General features: G+C 55.2%; 1 protein-coding gene and 1 long non-coding RNA gene across 3 annotated transcripts; one reads left to right on the forward strand and one right to left on the reverse strand.

Moving 5' to 3' along the window:
* The first annotated feature begins 716 nt into the window (after nt 1–716).
* On the forward strand, nt 717–6,465 carry Myl9 (myosin light chain 9). Its single transcript, XM_048349153.1, has 4 exons — nt 717–831; nt 3,363–3,571; nt 5,103–5,264; nt 5,818–6,465. Exons 2-4 carry the CDS (start codon nt 3,388–3,390, stop codon nt 5,988–5,990), a joined length of 519 nt encoding a protein of 172 aa, XP_048205110.1. The 5' UTR covers nt 717–831; nt 3,363–3,387; the 3' UTR covers nt 5,991–6,465.
* LOC125353451 lies at nt 5,934–10,901 on the reverse strand. 2 transcript variants are annotated; one of them, XR_007211324.1, is made up of 3 exons: nt 10,892–10,901; nt 7,914–7,941; nt 5,934–6,014 (listed from the first exon to the last, which is right to left on the reverse strand). It is a non-coding gene; the product is annotated as an uncharacterized LOC125353451 (long non-coding RNA). The 2 variants fall into 2 exon arrangements; XR_007211323.1 differs by lacking the exons at nt 7,914–7,941; nt 10,892–10,901 and adding exons at nt 8,062–8,066; nt 8,954–8,969.
* Between the last annotated feature and the right edge of the window lie 8,122 nt (nt 10,902–19,023).

Consider the following 19,023-nt stretch of genomic DNA (forward strand, 5'->3'; position numbering starts at 1 on the left):
TCCGCCCTTGCACCTCCGCCGCACACACAGCCCCAAAACGGTTTCCAGAACCTCGCCTCTCCTCGCCCCCTCCACCGCCCCACGTCTGAACCCACATCCTCCTCTCCCCTCACGGATCCCTACTTTCGTCTTTTGGCCCCTTGGTTTCGACCCGGGCACGATCGAGCTCCTGGGTCCGCTCAGATTCCCCGCCTCGCGGGGTGCCCGCTGAACCCCGGCCCTCCTGGGCGGATGCTGCAATGCCTCAGTTTCCCCGGCGCCCTGGTGGCGGGTGGCCGTTACTACTTAGAATGAATAACCAGGCACTGGAGAGCTCCCTAAGGGGAGCGCGGGGCCCCTTGCCGGGGGAAGGCAGGTCCCCGCCGCCCGTCCTCCCCGGGGACCGGGACCGGCCCGCCCGTCGGACGCGCTGGGCAGCAGGGCCCGCGGGGCAAGATGCGGGTGGGGTCTCAGAAGTGGGGGGGCCCCAGAGGCTGTCTCCCCTGTGGGTCTGGACACCTCACTCAGCCCGGCCGCACCGAACCCCGCCTCCCCGGCAGACCTGGGGGAGCGAACGCGGCCCTCGGCGGCACCCCGGGCGCGCCCGCCTCGCAGCCCGCGAGTCCAAGCCAAATAAGGCCGGGCGCGCTGCCGAGGCTCCGCCCACCAGCCCCGCCCCGCCGCCGAGGCCCCGCCCCGCCGCCCGCCAGGCGCATTCTTCTGCCTTGTAAGGCCGGGCCGCCGCGCCGCCGGCCCCGCCCAGGCCCCGCCCCCGCCGCCCGGACCCCCCGAGCCCGAGCGCGCCGGCCGCCAAGCCAGACTCCGCGCGCCCCGAGCTGCTTCTCCGCACAGGTGGGAGCCCGCCCGCCCGGCGCGGGGTCGGGCCGGGATGGCGAGGGCCCTCCGGCGTGGGTGGCGTGGGCTGTGACTCCGCTAGGATCCCCGCTTGCCCCAGGGCCCGGGGGCTGGGCTGCGGTCTGGCGGTCCCCCGGCGAGGGCATGAGGTGATCCAGGCTGCCGAGGGGGTCGACGCGCCGAGCTCTGAGCTCCGGGTGCGAGGAGCCGGGTTGCCTTCGCCGGCGCTGCCTGACTCGGTGGACCCCTGTGTGTCAGAGGAGGAAACCGAGCCCGGCCGGCTGCCGTTCCCTCCACACCCCGGGGCCGGAGGCGGGGTGGCCGGGAGGAACCCCCTTCCAGGGGCTGTGCGGGCGGCGGGGACCCCACACTCCCCCTCTCTGGGTCTGGACAAGGACTGGCCTGGGGAGGTGGAGGCCCCTGCCCCTCCATGACTCTCCCGGAAGGAAGGGATGTGATGGCTTGTGAGCCAGGCAGCATGGGGACTGGTAACGAGGAGGGGCACAGGTCATGTCCAGCTTCTGCCCAGGGCCTTCCAGTCAAAGCCAGCCCACATTCCAGCAGCGCCTGGTCCTTGATGTCTGTGGCTTGTGAGAGAGGAGGCCGTGGCTAAGGGTCCAGCCCATCTGGGGCTACCTTGCTCCCAAACAACCCACATCCCCAGAGTCTTTGGTCCCTCTGCTACTGTAGGTGCCTGGCAGCCTCTTGGCTCCAGAAGTTTCCCCTGTTCATCCCTTAGGGGCACCCAGGGCTCATCTGCCACACGTGGGCTCAAGTCTTCCCAGGGTCCTTGGCTCCAGCCGGCCTCTGAGCCTCTGAGGGATGTGCACACTTCCCTTCGTGGTTCCCCCTTTCCTAATTCGCTCCTCTGCTTCCCATGGTGGCTAGGGGCCCCCCTAACGCAGCCCCCGAGTCCAGTGCCCTCTCCATACTCTAGGTCAGCAGTAGAGGGTGTGGGGATGGGGCAGCAGGATGCCCAGGCCCGGGTGGTGGCACACGGTGCTGGGTGAGCCCGATCATGCCTGCCCTCCGCCTCTCCTAAGGAACGCAGAGATTACAGGTAAGAAAGGCTTCCGCCCACCCACCTGGAGCCATGTGGGGGCTGCCCGGGCCGGTGAGGTGGCTCAGCCACCAGCGAGCGGTGTGCAGCCAGCTCAGGGTTCCCACAGGCCACGGCCGCCCTGGGGATGTGCCAGGGCTGGCCAGGACCTCTGCTTGGGGTTGATGACCTCTAAGGCCAAGACCCAAGTGACTTGAATGGGTTGTGGGGTGGAGGTCTGGGAGCAGCTTGGGGAGCACTCCCCACTACACACTTTGGGGTGAAGAGCAGGTGCCACAGGCACAGGAGGCTTTCCCTGAGCCCCTGGACTAAAGGGCTCTCAGAGCAAAGGAAACAGCTGGTGTCCTGGGGCCTCTGCCAGCTGAAGAGAAGCAGGCGTAGGTCTTCAGGTGCACTGTCCCACACGGACAGGGTCAGGGGGGTCTCCTGGTCTGTGAAGCATGCAGTAGGTCTTCAGGTGCATTGTCCCGTGCTGATTGGGGGGGGGGGTCAGGGGGAGTCTCCTGGTCTGTGCAGCAGATGCTTCAGACTAGTTTTGACAGTCGTTGATAAACAAGTGTGTGCCTGCGTGCTGGGGCACTGTGGAATGGAGTCTGCAAGTGTGTCAGCGTGAGGATGCACAGCACACATTGCGGAGGGGGGGGGGTGCTGAGGAAGAGCCCCAGGAGGAAGGCCAGTCAGTGGGCAGGAATGGGGAACACCAGTGTTCCGTATGACAGGAGACAGGAAACATCACACAGGGGCGAGGTGATGGGGGCCAGGGTCAGTCACAGAGGCCCAGAGGGCTCTCTTGGGGACTGAGGGGTGCACAATCTGAGTGTGCCCACTGAGGGGTGCACACTGGTTCTGAGGGCAGCAGGATCCTGTGAGAACTTCCAAGTGACAAGTGAAAGTCTAGGTCTGAAAGCCACGAGGTGACTGGCGGGGGCTACAGACTGGGCAACAGTTGGTGACAAGGACCTGAGTCCTCAGCCTGGGGAGCCTTCTCCCCCATGAGCACAGGCGAAGGAGGGGAGCCTGGGATGGGACTCTCACCACCCCCAGGGCTGGTGGTACCGCCCGGGGCGTCCGGCCCTCCATGGGAGGAGGCTGGAGGCGGAGGAATGTGAGGAATGCCGGCGGCGGCCTGGCTGGCAGGGCCAGGAGCCCCCGCGTGCCTGTCTTCCCACCTTGTCACTTGGAGGGGGCAGTGGAAGTTCACATGCCATCAGGGATTAAGGGGATAGAGCGTGTTAATGGCTGGCCCCTAGCCAGTTGTGCTTTACCCTAACTAGTCACCACACAGACTTGGCGCCCAGCCCTGTCACAGCTCCCCATGTCCCTCTTGCTGCAGGATCAGGGTTACAAAGCCCGTGCCTTCCTGCTCTTGTGGGGAGGGGCGGCGAGAGGCCCAAGCCTGTGGGAGGCCTTGAATGCGCAGGGAGCTCCCCGGCCGGCCCAGAGTCATGCCCTGTGCCTCCTCCCGCAGGCGAGCCCCCCCACCCAAAGCCAAGATGTCCAGCAAGCGGGCCAAGGCCAAGACCACCAAGAAGCGGCCACAGCGGGCCACGTCCAATGTGTTCGCCATGTTTGACCAGTCCCAGATCCAGGAGTTTAAGGAGGCTTTCAACATGATTGACCAGAACCGCGATGGCTTCATTGACAAGGAGGACCTGCACGACATGCTAGCTTCACTGGGTGAGCAGGGTGGACTGGGGTGGGGCCCGGGAAGGAGCTGCCCACCCCGTAAAGAGATGGCGTGACTCAGTTGGTAGAGCGCCAGCCAGTGAGGAAGAATGTCAGGTACTGACTTTACAGTCCCCATCTCAGACAAAAAAAAAGACGCGTAATACTTCCCTGACTGCCTGTTGAACCGATAGGAAAACTGAAGCACAGGAAAGCTGAGGGATTGAACCCAGGGCTTCATGCACACCAGGCAAGCACTCTACCACTAAGCACACTCCCAGGCCCAGAGCCAGGATTTTAAGAGCTGAGATGGCTCAGTAATGAAATCCCACTCCCACAGCTCAGCTGGGGATGCTTGAGCCAGGCGGAGGGAAGGCCTCGGAGCCCACACCCAGCACATCCCAGTGCATGCTGCCCTCAGCCCTGTTTCTGGCACGTCCTGCATCCTGGTCGGTGAAGAAGAGCCCAGTGATGTTGGAGCCAGGCAGCCTGGGTCAGGCCCTGGCACTGCTTTGTGCCATTGCCCTTCATGTATAATGGGCCCCATGCCCGTGGTGTGCCAGGTGAAAGAGCTGACCACTCCCCAGAGCGGCTCCCCCTTTTGCTGCAGAGTTCCTGGGGCTCTCTCTTCCCCAGGAAGTGAGCTGGGGGCTGTTGTCTGGGACTTCAGCCTCTGGGAGAGGGAAAACTAAGGCCAGGAGGAGAGGCCGGGGTCCTGCTGGGACCCGGTGGGGGTCAGGCATGGAGGGGACAGGGACAAGGGAGCTCCTCCCTGTTTTCAGGGCAGCCCAAATCCTAGGCCTGACCACGGCCCTGGAGAGTGACTCAGAAAACTGGCTTGTGTTAGCAGCTCTTGGATAAGAGCATAGCTTCAGGTTAAAAAAGAACTAGAGCAGAAATAAGATAACAATAAGCTTCCCCCTGTATCGGGGAGGAAACACCGGCTCAGAGAGGCCAAAGATTCACCCCAGGTCACACAGTAACCAGCTAGGAGAGCTTGGCATCTGAATCTAGAGCCCAAGGGCTGCTGTCCTGGTCGTGAGCATTTTATAACCATTGTCTTACTCATCTAAGAGACAGGAAACTGAGACCCAGGGCTGGGACTCAAATCTAGGCTGGTGGGTCACCAAAGCTCACTGATTTAGTGCCATTGAAACGGTGTCTGGAACCAGAGCCAGGCTGTTTGGTTTCGATTCTAGCTCCATAGCCCACTTGCTGTGTGACTTGGGACAAGCAGCCTGGCCTCTCTGTTCTTGCCTATGAAGGATAAGAACACGACAAGTACAGGGTGGTAAGAGTGAAGTGAGGTGTGCGGCCTCCAGGCGCCGCCGCCACCGCCAGCCACCTCCTGTTCCGGTCCCAGGGTCAGCATGGCGGGTCGCTGACCCCCGCATCAGAGGTGACCCTGCTCGGGTAGCCTGGACCTTGCTGTGTCCCCAGCGCCTGGAGTGCCTGCCTCTGTCCCCACAGCTCACTGCCAGGAGGGGGGCGGGCTGGGGGTGGGGGGCCAGGGACAGCAGGCACCAATGCCCACCCACCACAGGGAAGAACCCCACCGACGAGTACCTGGAGGGCATGATGAGCGAGGCGCCGGGCCCCATCAACTTCACCATGTTCCTCACCATGTTTGGGGAAAAGCTTAATGGCACAGACCCCGAGGACGTGATCCGCAATGCCTTTGCCTGCTTCGACGAGGAGGCCTCAGGTCAGTGCCAGCCTGCCGGGAGCAGCCGGGGCAGGGGAGGGGTGGCCAGGGGCAGGGGAGGGGCAGCAGGCAGCTTTCTGCCCCTTCCCCAGAACAGACCACACCCACCAAGGGCCCAACACATACAACCCTGCTTTAGAACTTTCCAGAAAACCAGACCATGCCATTCTTGCCAACAGTCAGGACACCAGCCTGTCCTTCAGACCTTCTGTCCTCCGGCCAGTCTTTCCCAAGGACACGCAGTGCCCCGGTGGCGTGACGGCTCCCAGGGGCCCATTGGTGCCGCGTCACGGTGGTGGTCGTGGTCTCATCCCTGTTTAACAGACATCTGCTTCCCAGATGAAGCAGGCACAGAGAGGTTGAGAACCTCAAGGCCCAAGGTCACACAGCAGATCTGCACCCCAGCATAGGCATGTGCCTGCAGAATTCTCCCTCTGGGACCCTTCCCCAGCACCCCCCCCCCACTCCGGTCCTCCTTCCCAGCCCCGATGGGAGGCAGGGGTGGGGTGTCCTCGCCGGAGCCCCTGCTCTCACAGCCCCCGTCTGGCCCCAGGCTTCATCCACGAGGATCACCTCCGGGAGCTGCTGACCACCATGGGCGACCGCTTCACCGATGAGGAGGTGGACGAGATGTATCGCGAGGCGCCCATCGACAAGAAAGGCAACTTCAACTACGTGGAGTTCACGCGCATCCTCAAGCATGGGGCCAAGGACAAGGATGACTAGGCCGTCCCCCACGCCTGGCCCCCCCTGCACGCGCGCGCACACGCACGCGTACACACACACACACACACACACACGCTGAGGGCCGAGGGGCCTGGCTCTCGAGAAGGAAGCAGCCACGAGAAGCACAGTCAGCGTGAGGCAGGTGCCCACACCGGGACCTAGACCCCAGAGGGGCGCCTCACCCCCCTGCCAGGGAACATGCCTGGAGCTGAGCCACGGGAAAGGCCAGCAGGCACCGAGGCCCCTCGAGAGGCCGCCTCCGCTGTGGCTACTCACTCCTGGGCTGCCCAGGAGGAAGGGGTCCCGGGTCCTGGTGTCCGATGCCATGCCACTTCCCACTACCCCCCAAACACACTCACCGCATCCCCCCTCAGAGGGTGGGACAGCAGGCCTTCCCCTGTGCCCGTTCTGCCCAGAGCACGCCGAGGAGAGGGGCATCGAGGGGGGCTTGTCCTCAATACATGGCTGAGCACTGCCCTGTCTGCGCACCTTCCTTCCTGCCACCCCAGCGGCTGTCCTGATGCCCCTGCCCAGCCAGGGAAGGGCGGGGCAGGAGCCCCTTGGCCGTGGAGCCCCTCAGTAAGGGGGCTCCATGCTCAGTGGGGAAGGCGGAGAAGCAGGGAGGCCTGCAGCGGGCACTCTGCCAATCCAGTAAGGGACAGGGGCCCCTGCGGGAACAGAGTTCGAGGTCACACAGCTCTCAGGACTGGAGCCTGTATCTCCGGGTTAGCTTGCAGGTAGTCCTGGAAGAGCTGCGTCAGCCACACCCATGCCTTGTGGTCCTTCACCCACAAACCGTCAGGAGTAGGGTGGTGGGGCTCCGTGTACTGAGGGAGCCCCCACAGCACTAGTCACCCTGTCCTGACAACAGAGACAGGGGGTCCTCCTGCTAGACCACTGCACCTCCGAATGCCTTCCTGAAAGAAGGCCAGGCTGCATCAGAAGAGCAGGCCTGCCTGGATCCGAGCTAGCGCCCTCTACCCAGACACAGAGCGGCGGGAGAGGTCAGGATGGGGCCCTCTCACTGGTCAGCGGGAAAGGCGTATCCGCATGGAGATGACAGGACTGGACCTGCGAGGACAGGAGGAAGAGGATCTGACAATGATGGTAGCCAGAGGAGAAGCCGAGAGTGGGAAACCAAGTGTTCAGATCTGGGTAGTTCTTCGGAGGGGGGAAAAGCACGAGGTAGAGAGATACATGCTTAAAATCCAAGCATGTGGGCAGTATAGGCTGGAAGACTAAATTTGAGGCCAGCAGAGGCTGAAAATTGAGTTCAAGGCCAGGCAGGGCTATAGAAAGAAGCTAACTGTGGCTAGGGCTGTTCCCAAGGGCAGAGACAATGAAACTTTTTTTTTTTTTTTTTTTTTTTGCCAGCCCTAGGCCTTGAACTCTGGGCCTGGGCACTGACTAAGTTCTTTTTGATAAAGGCTAGCATTCTACCATTTGAGCTACAGTACCACTTGCAGGTTTTTCTGTGATTAGAGTCTCACAGACTTTCCTGCCCGGGCTGTCTTCAAACTTTGGTCCTCATGACAGGCGTGAGCCACCAGTGCTCAGCTCCTGAGACTTATTTCCAATTAACCACTAGAAAACCAGACATAGAGCTGCGGCTCAAAGTGGCAGAGCACTAGCCTTGAGTACAAAAGCTCAGGGAGAACACTCAGGCCCTGACATCAAGCCCCACAACCAACAAAACAGCAATCAAAAACATAGGACACCAGTGAACAGAGGTGCATCATAAACCATGCAATGGGCTGGCTTGTGTCTCAGTGGTAAAGTCGTCTGGCATGCACCATGGCACTGGCAAAATAAGTAACAAAGTCCATCAGATTCACTGTCAAATGAAAGAGGCACACTGTGTATGTGATTAAGCTGGGTGTGGTGGTGCATGCCTGCAATCCTAGCAGATGTACACACACACACACACACACACACACACACACACTCGTGCCTGAGGAATTGTAACAACTAAAGACCAAGCTACAATGCAATAATATATTGAAAGAATTTCTACCCAGGACCTACCTGCAGCAAAAGTAAACATCAACAAAAACTAATACGGAAGATAAACCCATCCTTGTGTTTTGTCACATGTTGCCACTAGGGGTCACCCAAGGTCACAGTGAATTAGGGACCAAAACTAATTCCCAGTTTGGTCCCCCACACTCCCCAACACAGAAAGGACCCCCGCATACTCCCTTCACTTATAAGATCCCAAGCAGTCTTCAGCAACTTCCCAAGGAGTCTTTGGAAGCCTGAAGAGAGGCATTTTTCAGCCTGGGCTGGCCAGGGGCTGCGCTGTTGTGTGGCTTCCATCTACCGTCTGGCGTATTGTAAGGCTGCAGCAGGGAAACTGCAGTCTAATTGTTTTGAGAAAAGAAGGCAAATGAGTACTATGCCAGCAAATAAGAACTATTTATGGCCTGGTGCCAGTGGCTCACCCTCGTAAATCCCAGCTACTCACCAGGCTGAGATCTGAAGCCAGGCCAGGGAAAGAAAATCAATGAGACTTTTATCTCCAATTAATCACAGAAAAAGCCAGACGTAGTGTTTTAGCTCAAGTGGGAGAGTGCTAGTCTTGAGCGAAAAAGCTCAGGGACAGCACTCAGGACCTGAGCTAAAAGCCCCGGGACTGGCAAAAAAAAAAAAAAAAAAATACAAAATAACTACTTATTAACCAGGCACAGGTACCTCTTGCCTGTATTCCTATCTACTCAGGAAGCTGAGATCTGAGAGGATCGTGGTTCAAAGCCAGCCTAGGCAGGAAGGTTTGTGAGACTTTCATCTCCAATTAAGCTACCAAAAGGGAAATGAAGCTGTGGCTCAAGTGGTACAGCAAAAAAAAGATCAACATCAGCGGTTGGGCCCTGAGTTCAAGCCCCAGGACTCACTTTCTCTCTCTCTCTCTCTCTCTCTCTCTCTCTCTCTCTCTCACACTCACACACACACACACACACACACACACACACACACACACACTGAATTCTAAGTTGGTAACATTGTTCAAGTGATAAACTACCTGCCTAGCAAGTTCAAGACCCTGAGTTCCAACTCCAGTACTGGTGTGTGTATGTGCGTGTGCGTGTGCGTGTGTTTGTGTGTCTAATGGGCTAATCGTGGAGTACCCCCTGAGAAAGCAAGGTGAGCAAGAGCATAGGGCCCTGAATTCAAGTTCTTGTACCAGACCAAAAAAAAGAGCTGGGCACCTGGGGCTCATAGCTATAATCTTAGCTACTCAGGAAGCTGTGTCTGAGGATTGTGGTTGGAAGCCAGCCAAGGCAGCAAAGTCCATGAGATTTTTTTTGCCAGTCTTGGGGCTTGGACTCAGGGCCTGAGCACTGTCGCTGGCTTTGCTCAAGGCTAGCACTCTACCTCTTGAGTCACAGCGCCACTTCTGGCTTTTTCTGTTTATGTGGTACTGAGGAATCAAACCCAGGGCTTCGTGCATGCTAGGCAAGCACTCTACCACTAAGCCACATTCCCAGTCCTCCATGAGATTCTTATTTCCCATTAATCACCAAACAGCTAAAAGTGGAGCTGTGGCTCAAGTGGCAGAGTGCTAACCTTCAGCAAAAGCAGCTCAAGGACAGCACCTAGGCCCTGAGTTCAAGTCCCCAAGACTGATGCCCAACTCACAAAACAGAAATGAGCCAGCATGCTGGTGGCTCATGCCTGTAATCCTAGCTACTCAGGAGGCTGAGATCTGAGGATTGCAGTTCAAAGCCAGTTGGAGCAGGAAAGTCTGTGAGACTTATCTCCAATTAACCACCAAAAGCCAGGAGTAGGGCTGTGTCACAAAGTGATAGAGTGCTGGACTTGAGCACAAAAGCTCAGGGACAGTTCCCAGGCCCTGAATTCAAGCCACAGGACAGACAACAACAACAACAACCACAACAACAAAAAAAGGCCAGGCGCTGGTAGCTCATGCCTGTAATCCTAGCTACTCAGGGGGGAGATCTGGGGCTGGTGGTTCAAAGCCAGCCAGGGCAGGAAAGTCCATGAGATTCTTATCTCCAATTAATCACCTGAAAACCAGAAGTGGTATTGTGGCTCAAGTGGTAGAGCCCTAGCCTTGAGCTGAAGAGCAGCTCAAAGACAGTGCCCAGGCCCAGAGTTCAAGCCCCACGACCAGAAGAAGAAAAAAAAGGAAAAAGAAATATTCACTCTCTTCTGAAATCTGCCTCAGTGCCTTTCTGAAGCTTTCTTCCAACACTGTGGTTTCTGAGGCCAGGGGCCCCAGGCTGTCCCTCCTGGATTCCTGTGTACCACCTCAACAGGCTTTCTCTAAAGCTGAAGTGCACTTTACAGACAGAAGAAAAGCCAGCACTGGAGGTTGCCGCTCCAGGCACAAGGGCCCCACATGCACAGGGCTGCGTCTTCCTGCTCCTCCAGACCCCAACTCCCATCACCCCCAGGCCCCATCAGGTAGTCCTTCCAAGTCCCGACAGAACTGCTGCCCCGGCCAGAATCTCCCAGCATCCTCCCTGCTCGAGGACAGAGACCCAGAGAAACAGAAGGTGAGCGCTCCTGACTCAAGAGACTATAAACCAGATCCACATCTGCTCCAGGAGGAATGCGGTGCATGGAAGGGGAACGCGTAGGCATAAGATACAAAGCGCCTCCTCTGCCTGGAACGGAGGGACAGCAGGTTCATAGCCCAGCGGAACTTAACCCACAGGAGCGCTAGTCACTTTACCACCTAGTTTAGTGTGCAAGCTTAACTATTCGTTGTCACTGAGTCTGCCTGTCCTGATTATTGCTTTGCCCTCATTCTTTAGCTAGTTTTGTTTTCGTTTTTGCTTTTCCTGTTCTGAGGTAGGGCCACACGACACAGCTCAGGCTGGGCTTTGCATGCAACATCCTCCTGCCTCGGCCTCTGTGGTGCTGGGGATGCGGACTACGTGTGCACGCAAGTACCAGAGGCTTGAACTCAGGCCTTTGTGCTCTCCTTCAGCTTTTCCGCTCAAGGGTGAAGCTCTAACACCTGAGCCACAGCTGTGCTTCTGGGTTTTTTTGGTTGTTTTTTTGGTGCCACTCCTGAGGCTTGAACTCGGAGCCAAGGCGCTGTCTCCGAGCCTCCTTGCCTCAAAGCTAGTACCCTACCACCTGGGTTATAGCTCAACTTCTGGCTTTTTTTTTTCAGTAGTTAATTGGAGAAAAGTGTCCTAGACTTTTCCGCCAGGGCTGGCTTTGAACCACAATGCTAAGATGCCAGCCTCCTGAGTAGTTGGGGTGACAGGCGTGAGCCTTTGTGTCTGGCTTTGTTGGTTTTTCATGGCCTTTTTGGGATTCACCATGCTGTGGTGTGGGCCCCCAGCTTCTTCCTGCCGAGTGGTGTTCCACGGCATGGACACAATACAACCCACTCATCCTGTCACCACGGGGCGAGCCCCCGGGCTGCTGTAGGCTGGGCTCTTATGACTGTGTCTGCTATGAGCACTCCCACATAGAGGGAAGTGGGGGAGATACACTTTGTCCTTTACCAAAAGTGACAGATTTCTCTGCGGCACTTCCTGCCATCTCTTGCTGTCATGTGACTTAGGACAGAGCCAGAGTCTCCCATGTGAAACACACACCCCCATTTGTAAGACACAAGTGACATCATTTCAGGAAGCCATAAAATATGACTAGCGTAGGGTTTGTTTCTGTAACTTTCCCTTGCAATTGGCAGAGCATTTGGAGAGCCCCGGCTGAGCTTTCCTGTGATTAGTGGGTGAGGCAGGGCAGGGATGGAGCCCTGCTAGTCCAGTGCCTGGCAAGCACTCTACCTCCGAGCTACAGCACCTGCCCGTTCTGTCGAAACAGCCTTGGGAAGAACACGGTCCCGCTTCCCAGATGAGAGACTGGGCCCGCGGAGAAAGGGAAATGACCCAGGTACAGCTACCAAGAGGCCGCGGAGGCCGCGATCCCCGGGGCTTGAGGGATGGACTCCCCACTTCCTGCGATGTGAGAGGCCCCAGCGCAGTACCGTGTGTGTCTGAGTCTTTTTCAGAAAGCCTTGACTTCAACCACTGTGGAAAGTCAGAAGCAGCAACCTCCACAGGGCAGGGGTTCCCATCACTCAGAGAACTGAGGCTGGGGGACACTCACAAGACCAGCTTAGTGAAGACAGAGACCCCTGTTGTAAACCACAAAGGACATATATCACTCCCACTGGGATGTCTCATCTCACTGCCGGGGGGGCGTGGGGGGGACCCGATAGTTCTCTTATGTTGCTTAGGGCTAGACCAAAGGGAATTTTAGAGCCTGACCCTAAGACCCAAAGGGACAGACAGCAGAAGCAGATGCTACAAGTGGCTCAGCCTGGACAGAAGTGCTGGGTCTTAGCGCCAGAGAGGAAGGAGGTGAGGGAGAGAAGAGGAGGCTGAGCTGGGGGTGGGGGTGGGAAGAGGGCACTCAAGCAGGACGAGGCAAGCTGGCCAGCAGGTGGAGTGGAAATGCCAGGGGACAAGGGGGAGAAGGGAGGCTTCTTCCTCGGGTAGCAGGTGGCTTGCTTCCTGGTGCCGGCAGTCTGCTGAGGGCAGGGCCGGGGGGGGGGGGGGGAGACTGCAGAGACAGGGGGAGCTTGTGGTCAGCAGGTGCCAGAGCCCAAGGTATTCTAGAGGGGGCTTTGGAGAACCCGCAGGCGTCCCGGGAAGCCTTCGGGCTGTCCGGGAATGAGTGGAGTTCAGCCGGACCCAGGGCAGGAAGACCCAGCTGGCACAGTGCACCGGAGAGGGCCCAGGACCAAGTGCACGGGTGGCACTGCAGTTGGTGGGGCAGGAGCACAGGCTTGGGAGTCGGCCTATGGGGCCTCAAATACTATCTCCTCCTAGAAGGGAGGTTGCGTAACAAGAAAGGGGAAATCCCTCAGGAATAGGTACAACTTTTCAATCTACATGTGCCTAATGGCAGAGCCTGGAAATGTGTAAGGCAAAGACTGATGGAAGGAAAAAAGGACAAGTTGCCTGCATCAAGAACAAACAGAAGCTGGGTGCGGGTGGCTCACGCCTGTGATCCTAGCTACTCAGGAGATTGAGATCTGAGGATGGCGGTTCAAAGCCAGCCCAGGCAGGAAAAGTCTGTGAGGCTCTTATCTCCAATTAACTACCAGGAAACTGAAAGTGGCGCTGTGGCTCAATGGGGTAGAAAACAAGCCTGGAACAAGACAGCTGAGGGACAGCATCCAGGCCCATGACAGACAAAAACAAACCAACTATTAAGTCTCTCTGACCCACAAGAGCAGACTAGCCTGCTGATAGAAGGTGCCAGTCCCTAGGTGTCAGCAAACATAAGAATGAATACCAGAGAAATAAGAAAGGGTTGTTCCTACTGTTTTTCCCCTTTGATCCTGGGGATATAACCCAGGGTCTCATACTAACGCAAAAGCTCTGCTGCAGAGATACAGTCCCAGCCAAATATATATATATATATATATATTTTTTTTTTTTTAATGGTGCTATTACTTAGGCTTGAACTTGGGGCCTGAGCTTTATCTCTGAGCTCTTTTACTCAAGCTAGTGCTCAACCACTTGAGTCACAATTCTACTTCCAGTTTTCTGTTTTGGTGGTTAACTGGAGATAAGTCTCTTAGACTTTCCTGCTCCAGGATGGCTTTGAACTGTGATATTCAGATCTCGGCCTCCTAAGTGGCTAGGGTTATAGGTGCGAGCCACCAGCGTCCAGTGAAAAGACTGCTTTATCCCTAAATTTAGTGCATAAACATACTACTGTACTTACTTAATCTCTGCCTAGAGGAGACCAGAAGACATGCTGGCACCCTGCCCTGAGGGTCCAACCACAGCCCTGGCACTGCTGAGCCAGCTGCCATAACTCAAGCCACCAAAATGCCTTTTGGGGCAAACTGTTCACACAGGGAGAGAATCATACCATCAATATACCAAGAACAAAGCTCAGCCAGGCTGGGTGTGAAAGCCATGCCACCTGCCAGGTACAAAGCACCAGCAAAACAGACGAACCTGCTTGGCACTGGCGGCTAACACCTATAATCCTAGGAGACTGAGATTGTGGTTCAAACCCAGCCTGGACAGGAAAGTCTATGAGATTCTTACCTCCAATAAAATTAACAAAATAGCCAGAAGTGGAGCTGTGGCTCAAGTGGTAGAGTGCTACCCCTGAGCAAAAGACGTTCCGAGGACCACCAAAAACAAAAAAGATAAACCTGTTTCCTAAGCAGTGGGTAAACAGGTACATATATACCTGTAGACACATATTCTGTGTGTGTGTATGCTGGTCCTGGGCTTGAACTCAGAGCCTGGGCACTGTTCACTGACAGCTCTACCACTTGAGCCAGAGTTCCACTCTTGGCTTTTTCTATATATGTGGTGCTGATGAATTGAACCCGGGGCTTCATGTATGCGAAACAAGCACTCTACCACTAGGCCACATTCCCAGCACCTGGCACTGGCTTCTGAGACAGAATCTTGCTATATAGCCTTAACTAGCCTCAAACTCTACATCCTCCTACCTCAGCCTCCCAAGAGTTGGAGTCAGAGGTGTGCGCCAACACTCCTGCCTCACATAAAGCCTTTCAGAAACCGTTCAGCATTCCACGGCAGAGTGCCAGGGGAGGAGGAGACCCAGAGGCTTATCATGTCCAATCTTTTTCTCCGAGTAAGAAAACAACCTGGGGGACTTTCCCTCATGGGGTGGCAAGGTGATCCCCTCCCCACTTGGGGGGTCTGCTAGGTCTTCCTTTCTGCTTTCTTTCCTGACTTTCCTCTTATCTTCAAATAAACTGTTAACAAAAAGAAAAAAAGCAAAAAGCCTGGGGCAAGGGTGAGGCCCCTCCCCGGTGGGCGCCAGACTGGCAGCGAGGAGAATGATGGGGACCCTGCCTGTTTGTGAAGGGCTGCCGCGCTGCCATTTCCTTTCATGCTCCTCAAAGCCTCACCTCTTTTCCTCATCTTTACAGGTGAGGAAACAGCTTTAAAGGGCTTGGCAGGCCAGCCACTGGCGGCTCATGCCTGTAGTTCTTGTTACTCACAAGGCTGTGCATTTTAAAAGGACAAATTTGAAGCACAGCGCAGTGGTAGAGCACTTGCCTTGCATGTGCAAGGTCCTGGGTTCAATTCCCCAGATCCTGAGGATCCTTTCCTGGGGAGGAAAGTCCATGAGAATCCGCTCCAATTAACTACCAAAAGCCAGAAGCAGAGCTGTGTCTTCAGTTGTAAAGCGCTAGCCGAGAGCAAAAAGCTAAGGGACAGTGCCTGGCTCTGCACACACACAAGAAACGGAGGTGGCTGGCAGACTGGCTTCATCACCAGTCATCACCCCAAATTCAAGCCCCACGTCCCAGCCCGCGGCAGTGGTGCCCAGGGCTTTCAGGACGGCCCAGCGGCTGCGTCTCCAGCTCTGAGCACAGCAGGTAGTCAAATACAGGGGCAAGGTGTCTGCGGCCTCCCCAATGGCAGGACCTAGCCTGGGGAGGCCCTGGGTTCTATCCCCAGTACCACACAAAAACCCAACCCAACCCCCCAACTAAATGGGTAAATGCTCGGTGCCTAGAGGAAGGCTAAGCCAATTGAGGTTGATCAAGCAAAACGCCAGACTGTTGGTAAGTGGAGCTCGACAAGGTGAAAGTGCAGAACGCACAGGAGTCTCAGGACAGGCTTGCACTGGCCGGGCCTGCGTCACAGGCACCTGACCCCGCACCTGCTGTCCCTTTCCATTCATGGAAACCCTGTGGCCAATGCTGCCAGCCCCTGGTTCCGCCCCTGGCCAGCTGATGGGTCCAGCGACTCCCCAGCCACTCCTTTCCCCTGGTCTCTACTGGACTGGCCCCTCTGTCCCAGAGCCCACCTTCCTTTCATGATGCCCAAGCCTGGCTGTCTGGGGATTCACTGAAATGAGTCCCTCCTCCACTTCCATGAAAAGCACAGTGGCTAGCCTTTGTTTTGCTTGAAAGCAGAGCCACCATAAGACAGTCCATAGGACTCTTTTTTCTTTTGCCAGTCCTGGGGCTTGGACTCAGGGCCTGAGCACTGTCCCTGGCTTCTTTTTGCTCAAGGCTAGCACTCAACCTCTTGAGCCACAGCGCCAGTTCTGGCCATTTTCTACATATGTGGTGCTGGGGAATCTTGCCACTAGGCCATATTCCTAGCCCCCACCCCCACCCCCCAGGACTCTTAACTCTAATTAGGCACCAAAAACACAGAAAGTGAAGCCTTGACTCAAGTGGTAGAGTGCTAGCCTTGAGTGGAAAAACAACTCAAGGAGCTGGGAATGTGGCTTAGAGGTACAGTGCTTGCCTAGCATGCACGAGGCCCTGGGTTCCATTCCTCAGTACCACATAAACAGAAAAGGCTGAAACTGGTGCTGTGGCAAGTGGCAGAGTGCTAGCCTTGAGCAAAAGAAGTTACAGGATAACGTCCAGGCCCTGAGTTCAAGCCCCAGGACTGGCAAACAAAACAAAACACCAGAAACTGAAGAGGCAGGCATGGGTGGCTCAGGCCTGTAATCTAGCTACTCAGCTCTGAGAATCACAGTTGAAAGCCAATCTCAGCAGGAAAGTCCATGAGACTCTTGTCTTCAAAATAAATGCCAGACTGGGGATATGGCCTAGTGGCAAGAGTGCTTGCCTCGTATACATGAGGCCCTGGGTTCAGTTCCCCAGCACCACATATACAGAAAATGGCCAGAAGTGGCGCTGTGGCTCAAGTGGCAGAGTGCTAGCCTTGAGCAAAAAGAAGCCAGGGACAGTGCCCAGGACTGGCCAAAATAAAAATAAATAAATAAATAAATAAATAAATAAATGCCAGAAAACCTGAAGTGGAGCTATGGATCCAAGTGGTAGAACACTAGCCTTGAGCAAAAGAGCTCAGGGACAGTGCCCAGGCCCTGAGTTCAAGTACCAGAACTCTCTCTCTCTCTCTCTCTCTCACACACACACACACACACATACACAAAGAAAAAAGGAAAAAGACAAGACCAGAAGAGACCAGCAGGATCAGTACAGTCCTTATCAGAGAGCTCACCATCTGAGAGGGAGCAGCCGATCCTGTGGCCATCTTGCTTACCTCACCTCACTCCATTTACCCCAGGTTCATCCTTAGGAAAAGTTCCGTTTCTTTTTACAGTACTGGGGACTGAACTCAGGACCTTGGGCTTACTGGGCAAGTGCTCTACCACCTGAGCCACACCCCTAGTCTGATCAGAACTTCTTAATATGTTGGAAAAAAGGAGTCTTTTGCTTTAATTATACATTATATATTTACATGTATGAATGTCTTCATATTTCGATAGCTTTATTCCTTCAGCGGTTCATTCAGGCTGTGCAGCATGTTGAGGACAGGTATCCCCATCACTGTACCATAATTTAAAAAAAAAATGAAGAGGCGGGGGGCTGGGAAGGTGGCTTAGTGGTAGAGTGCTTGCCTAGCATGCATGAAGCCCTGGGTTTGACTCCCTAGTACCACATACACAGAAAAAGCGGGATGTAGCAGTGTCTTAATGTGGTAGAGTGCTAGCCTTGAGCAAAAGCAGCTCAGGGACAGTGCTCATACTGAGTTCAAGCTCCAGGACTGGGGAAAAAAAAAAAAAAAACACCCAAAAAACAGAGCCTGGGCACTAGCGGCTCACACCTATAATCCTAGCTACTCAGGAGACTGAGATCTAAGAACTGTGGTTCAAAGCCAGCTGGGGCAGAAAAGTCCAAGAGACTCTTATCTCCTATGAACTATCAAAAAATTGGAAGTGGAGCTATGGCTCAAAATGGTAGAGCACAAGCCTTGAGCAAAAGAACTCAGAGATAGTACTCAGGCCTTGAGTTCAAGCCCTATAACCCACCAACAAAAATAAAACAATAACAAAGTGAGTGTCTTTTTTTTTTGGCCTGTCATGGTGTTTGAACTCAGCCTGGGTGCTGTCTCTGAACCTCTTTGTGCTCGAGGCTAGTACTTTACTACTTGGGAGCCACTTCCAGCTTTTTCTGAGTAGTTTATTGGAGATAACAGTCTCACTGACTTTTCCTGCCTAGGCTGGCTTTGAACCATTATTCTTAGATTTCAGTCTCCTGAGTAGCTAGGATTACAGGTCTGAGCCACCATCACCTGCTTATTTGTTTTGCTGGTCCTGGGGCTTGAACTCGGGGCCTGGGCCCTGTCCCTCAGCCTTTCTGTGCTCAAGACTAGTGCCCTACCACCTGTGCCACAACATCACTTCCAGCTTTTTCTGCTAATGTGGTACTGAGGAATTGAACCCAGAACTTCATGCATCTAGGCAAGCACTCTACCACTAAGCCACATTCCCAGCCCATCTGCTTGGTTTTAAAGCTGTATGAGATAACCAAGTGAGTTGGTACACACATGTAGTCCCAGCTACTCCTGATCCTCAGCTCAGGATAACTTGCACTCCAGTTAGTATTAAAGGATTTCTGTCACCCTGTGAGCTGTGGCTACACACACCTTGCCAGGCCCCTAGGTTAGTGCACAGTTACCCCATCACCAAAGACCCTTGGTATCAGCATGCTCAGGACACAGAACATTCAGTGCTGAACTGACGAGGCCTGATTCATTTCTCCCATACTGTCTTCCAACAAACCTCAAATTTTCACTTTACCAATTATTAGTTAGTAAACTTTCACACTGGAAACTCATGGCTCAAATCTACAACCCTAGCTACTCAGGAGGCAGAGATCTGAGAATCGAGATTGAAAGCCAGCCCAGGCAGAAAGTCATACTTATCTCCAATTAACCTCTAAAAAGCTGGAAGTGGAAATGTGGCTCAAGCACCCTTGAGCACAAAGCTCAGAGACAGTGCTCAGGCCCTGAGTTTAAACTCTAGTTGTCTCCCTCTCTTTCACTCACTCACACACACACACACACACACACACACACACACACACACACATTCACTTTTACCTTATTTATTTATTTTGTCCATCCTGGGGCTTGAGCTCAGGGCCTGAGCGCTGTCCCTGGCTTCTTTCTGCTCGAGGCTAGCACTCTACCACTTGAGCCACAGCGCCACTTCTGGCTTTTTCTATATATGGGGTGCTGAGGAATCAAATCCAGAGCTTCATGGATGGGAGGCA

The sequence above is a fragment of the Perognathus longimembris genome, chromosome 6, assembly GCF_023159225.1.
Source record: "Perognathus longimembris pacificus isolate PPM17 chromosome 6, ASM2315922v1, whole genome shotgun sequence".
Classification (NCBI taxonomy): domain Eukaryota; kingdom Metazoa; phylum Chordata; class Mammalia; order Rodentia; family Heteromyidae; genus Perognathus; species Perognathus longimembris.

Bases quoted from the DNA above. Each gene is read 5' to 3' on its own strand.
- Myl9 (XM_048349153.1), top strand. From the start codon at position 3,388: ATGTCCAGCAAGCGGGCCAAGGCCAAGACCACCAAGAAGCGGCCACAG. The intron at 3,572-5,102 runs GTGAGCAGGGTG...CACCCACCACAG, and splicing joins CGACATGCTAGCTTCACTGG to GGAAGAACCCCACCGACGAG. The intron at 5,265-5,817 runs GTCAGTGCCAGC...GTCTGGCCCCAG, and splicing joins CTTCGACGAGGAGGCCTCAG to GCTTCATCCACGAGGATCAC.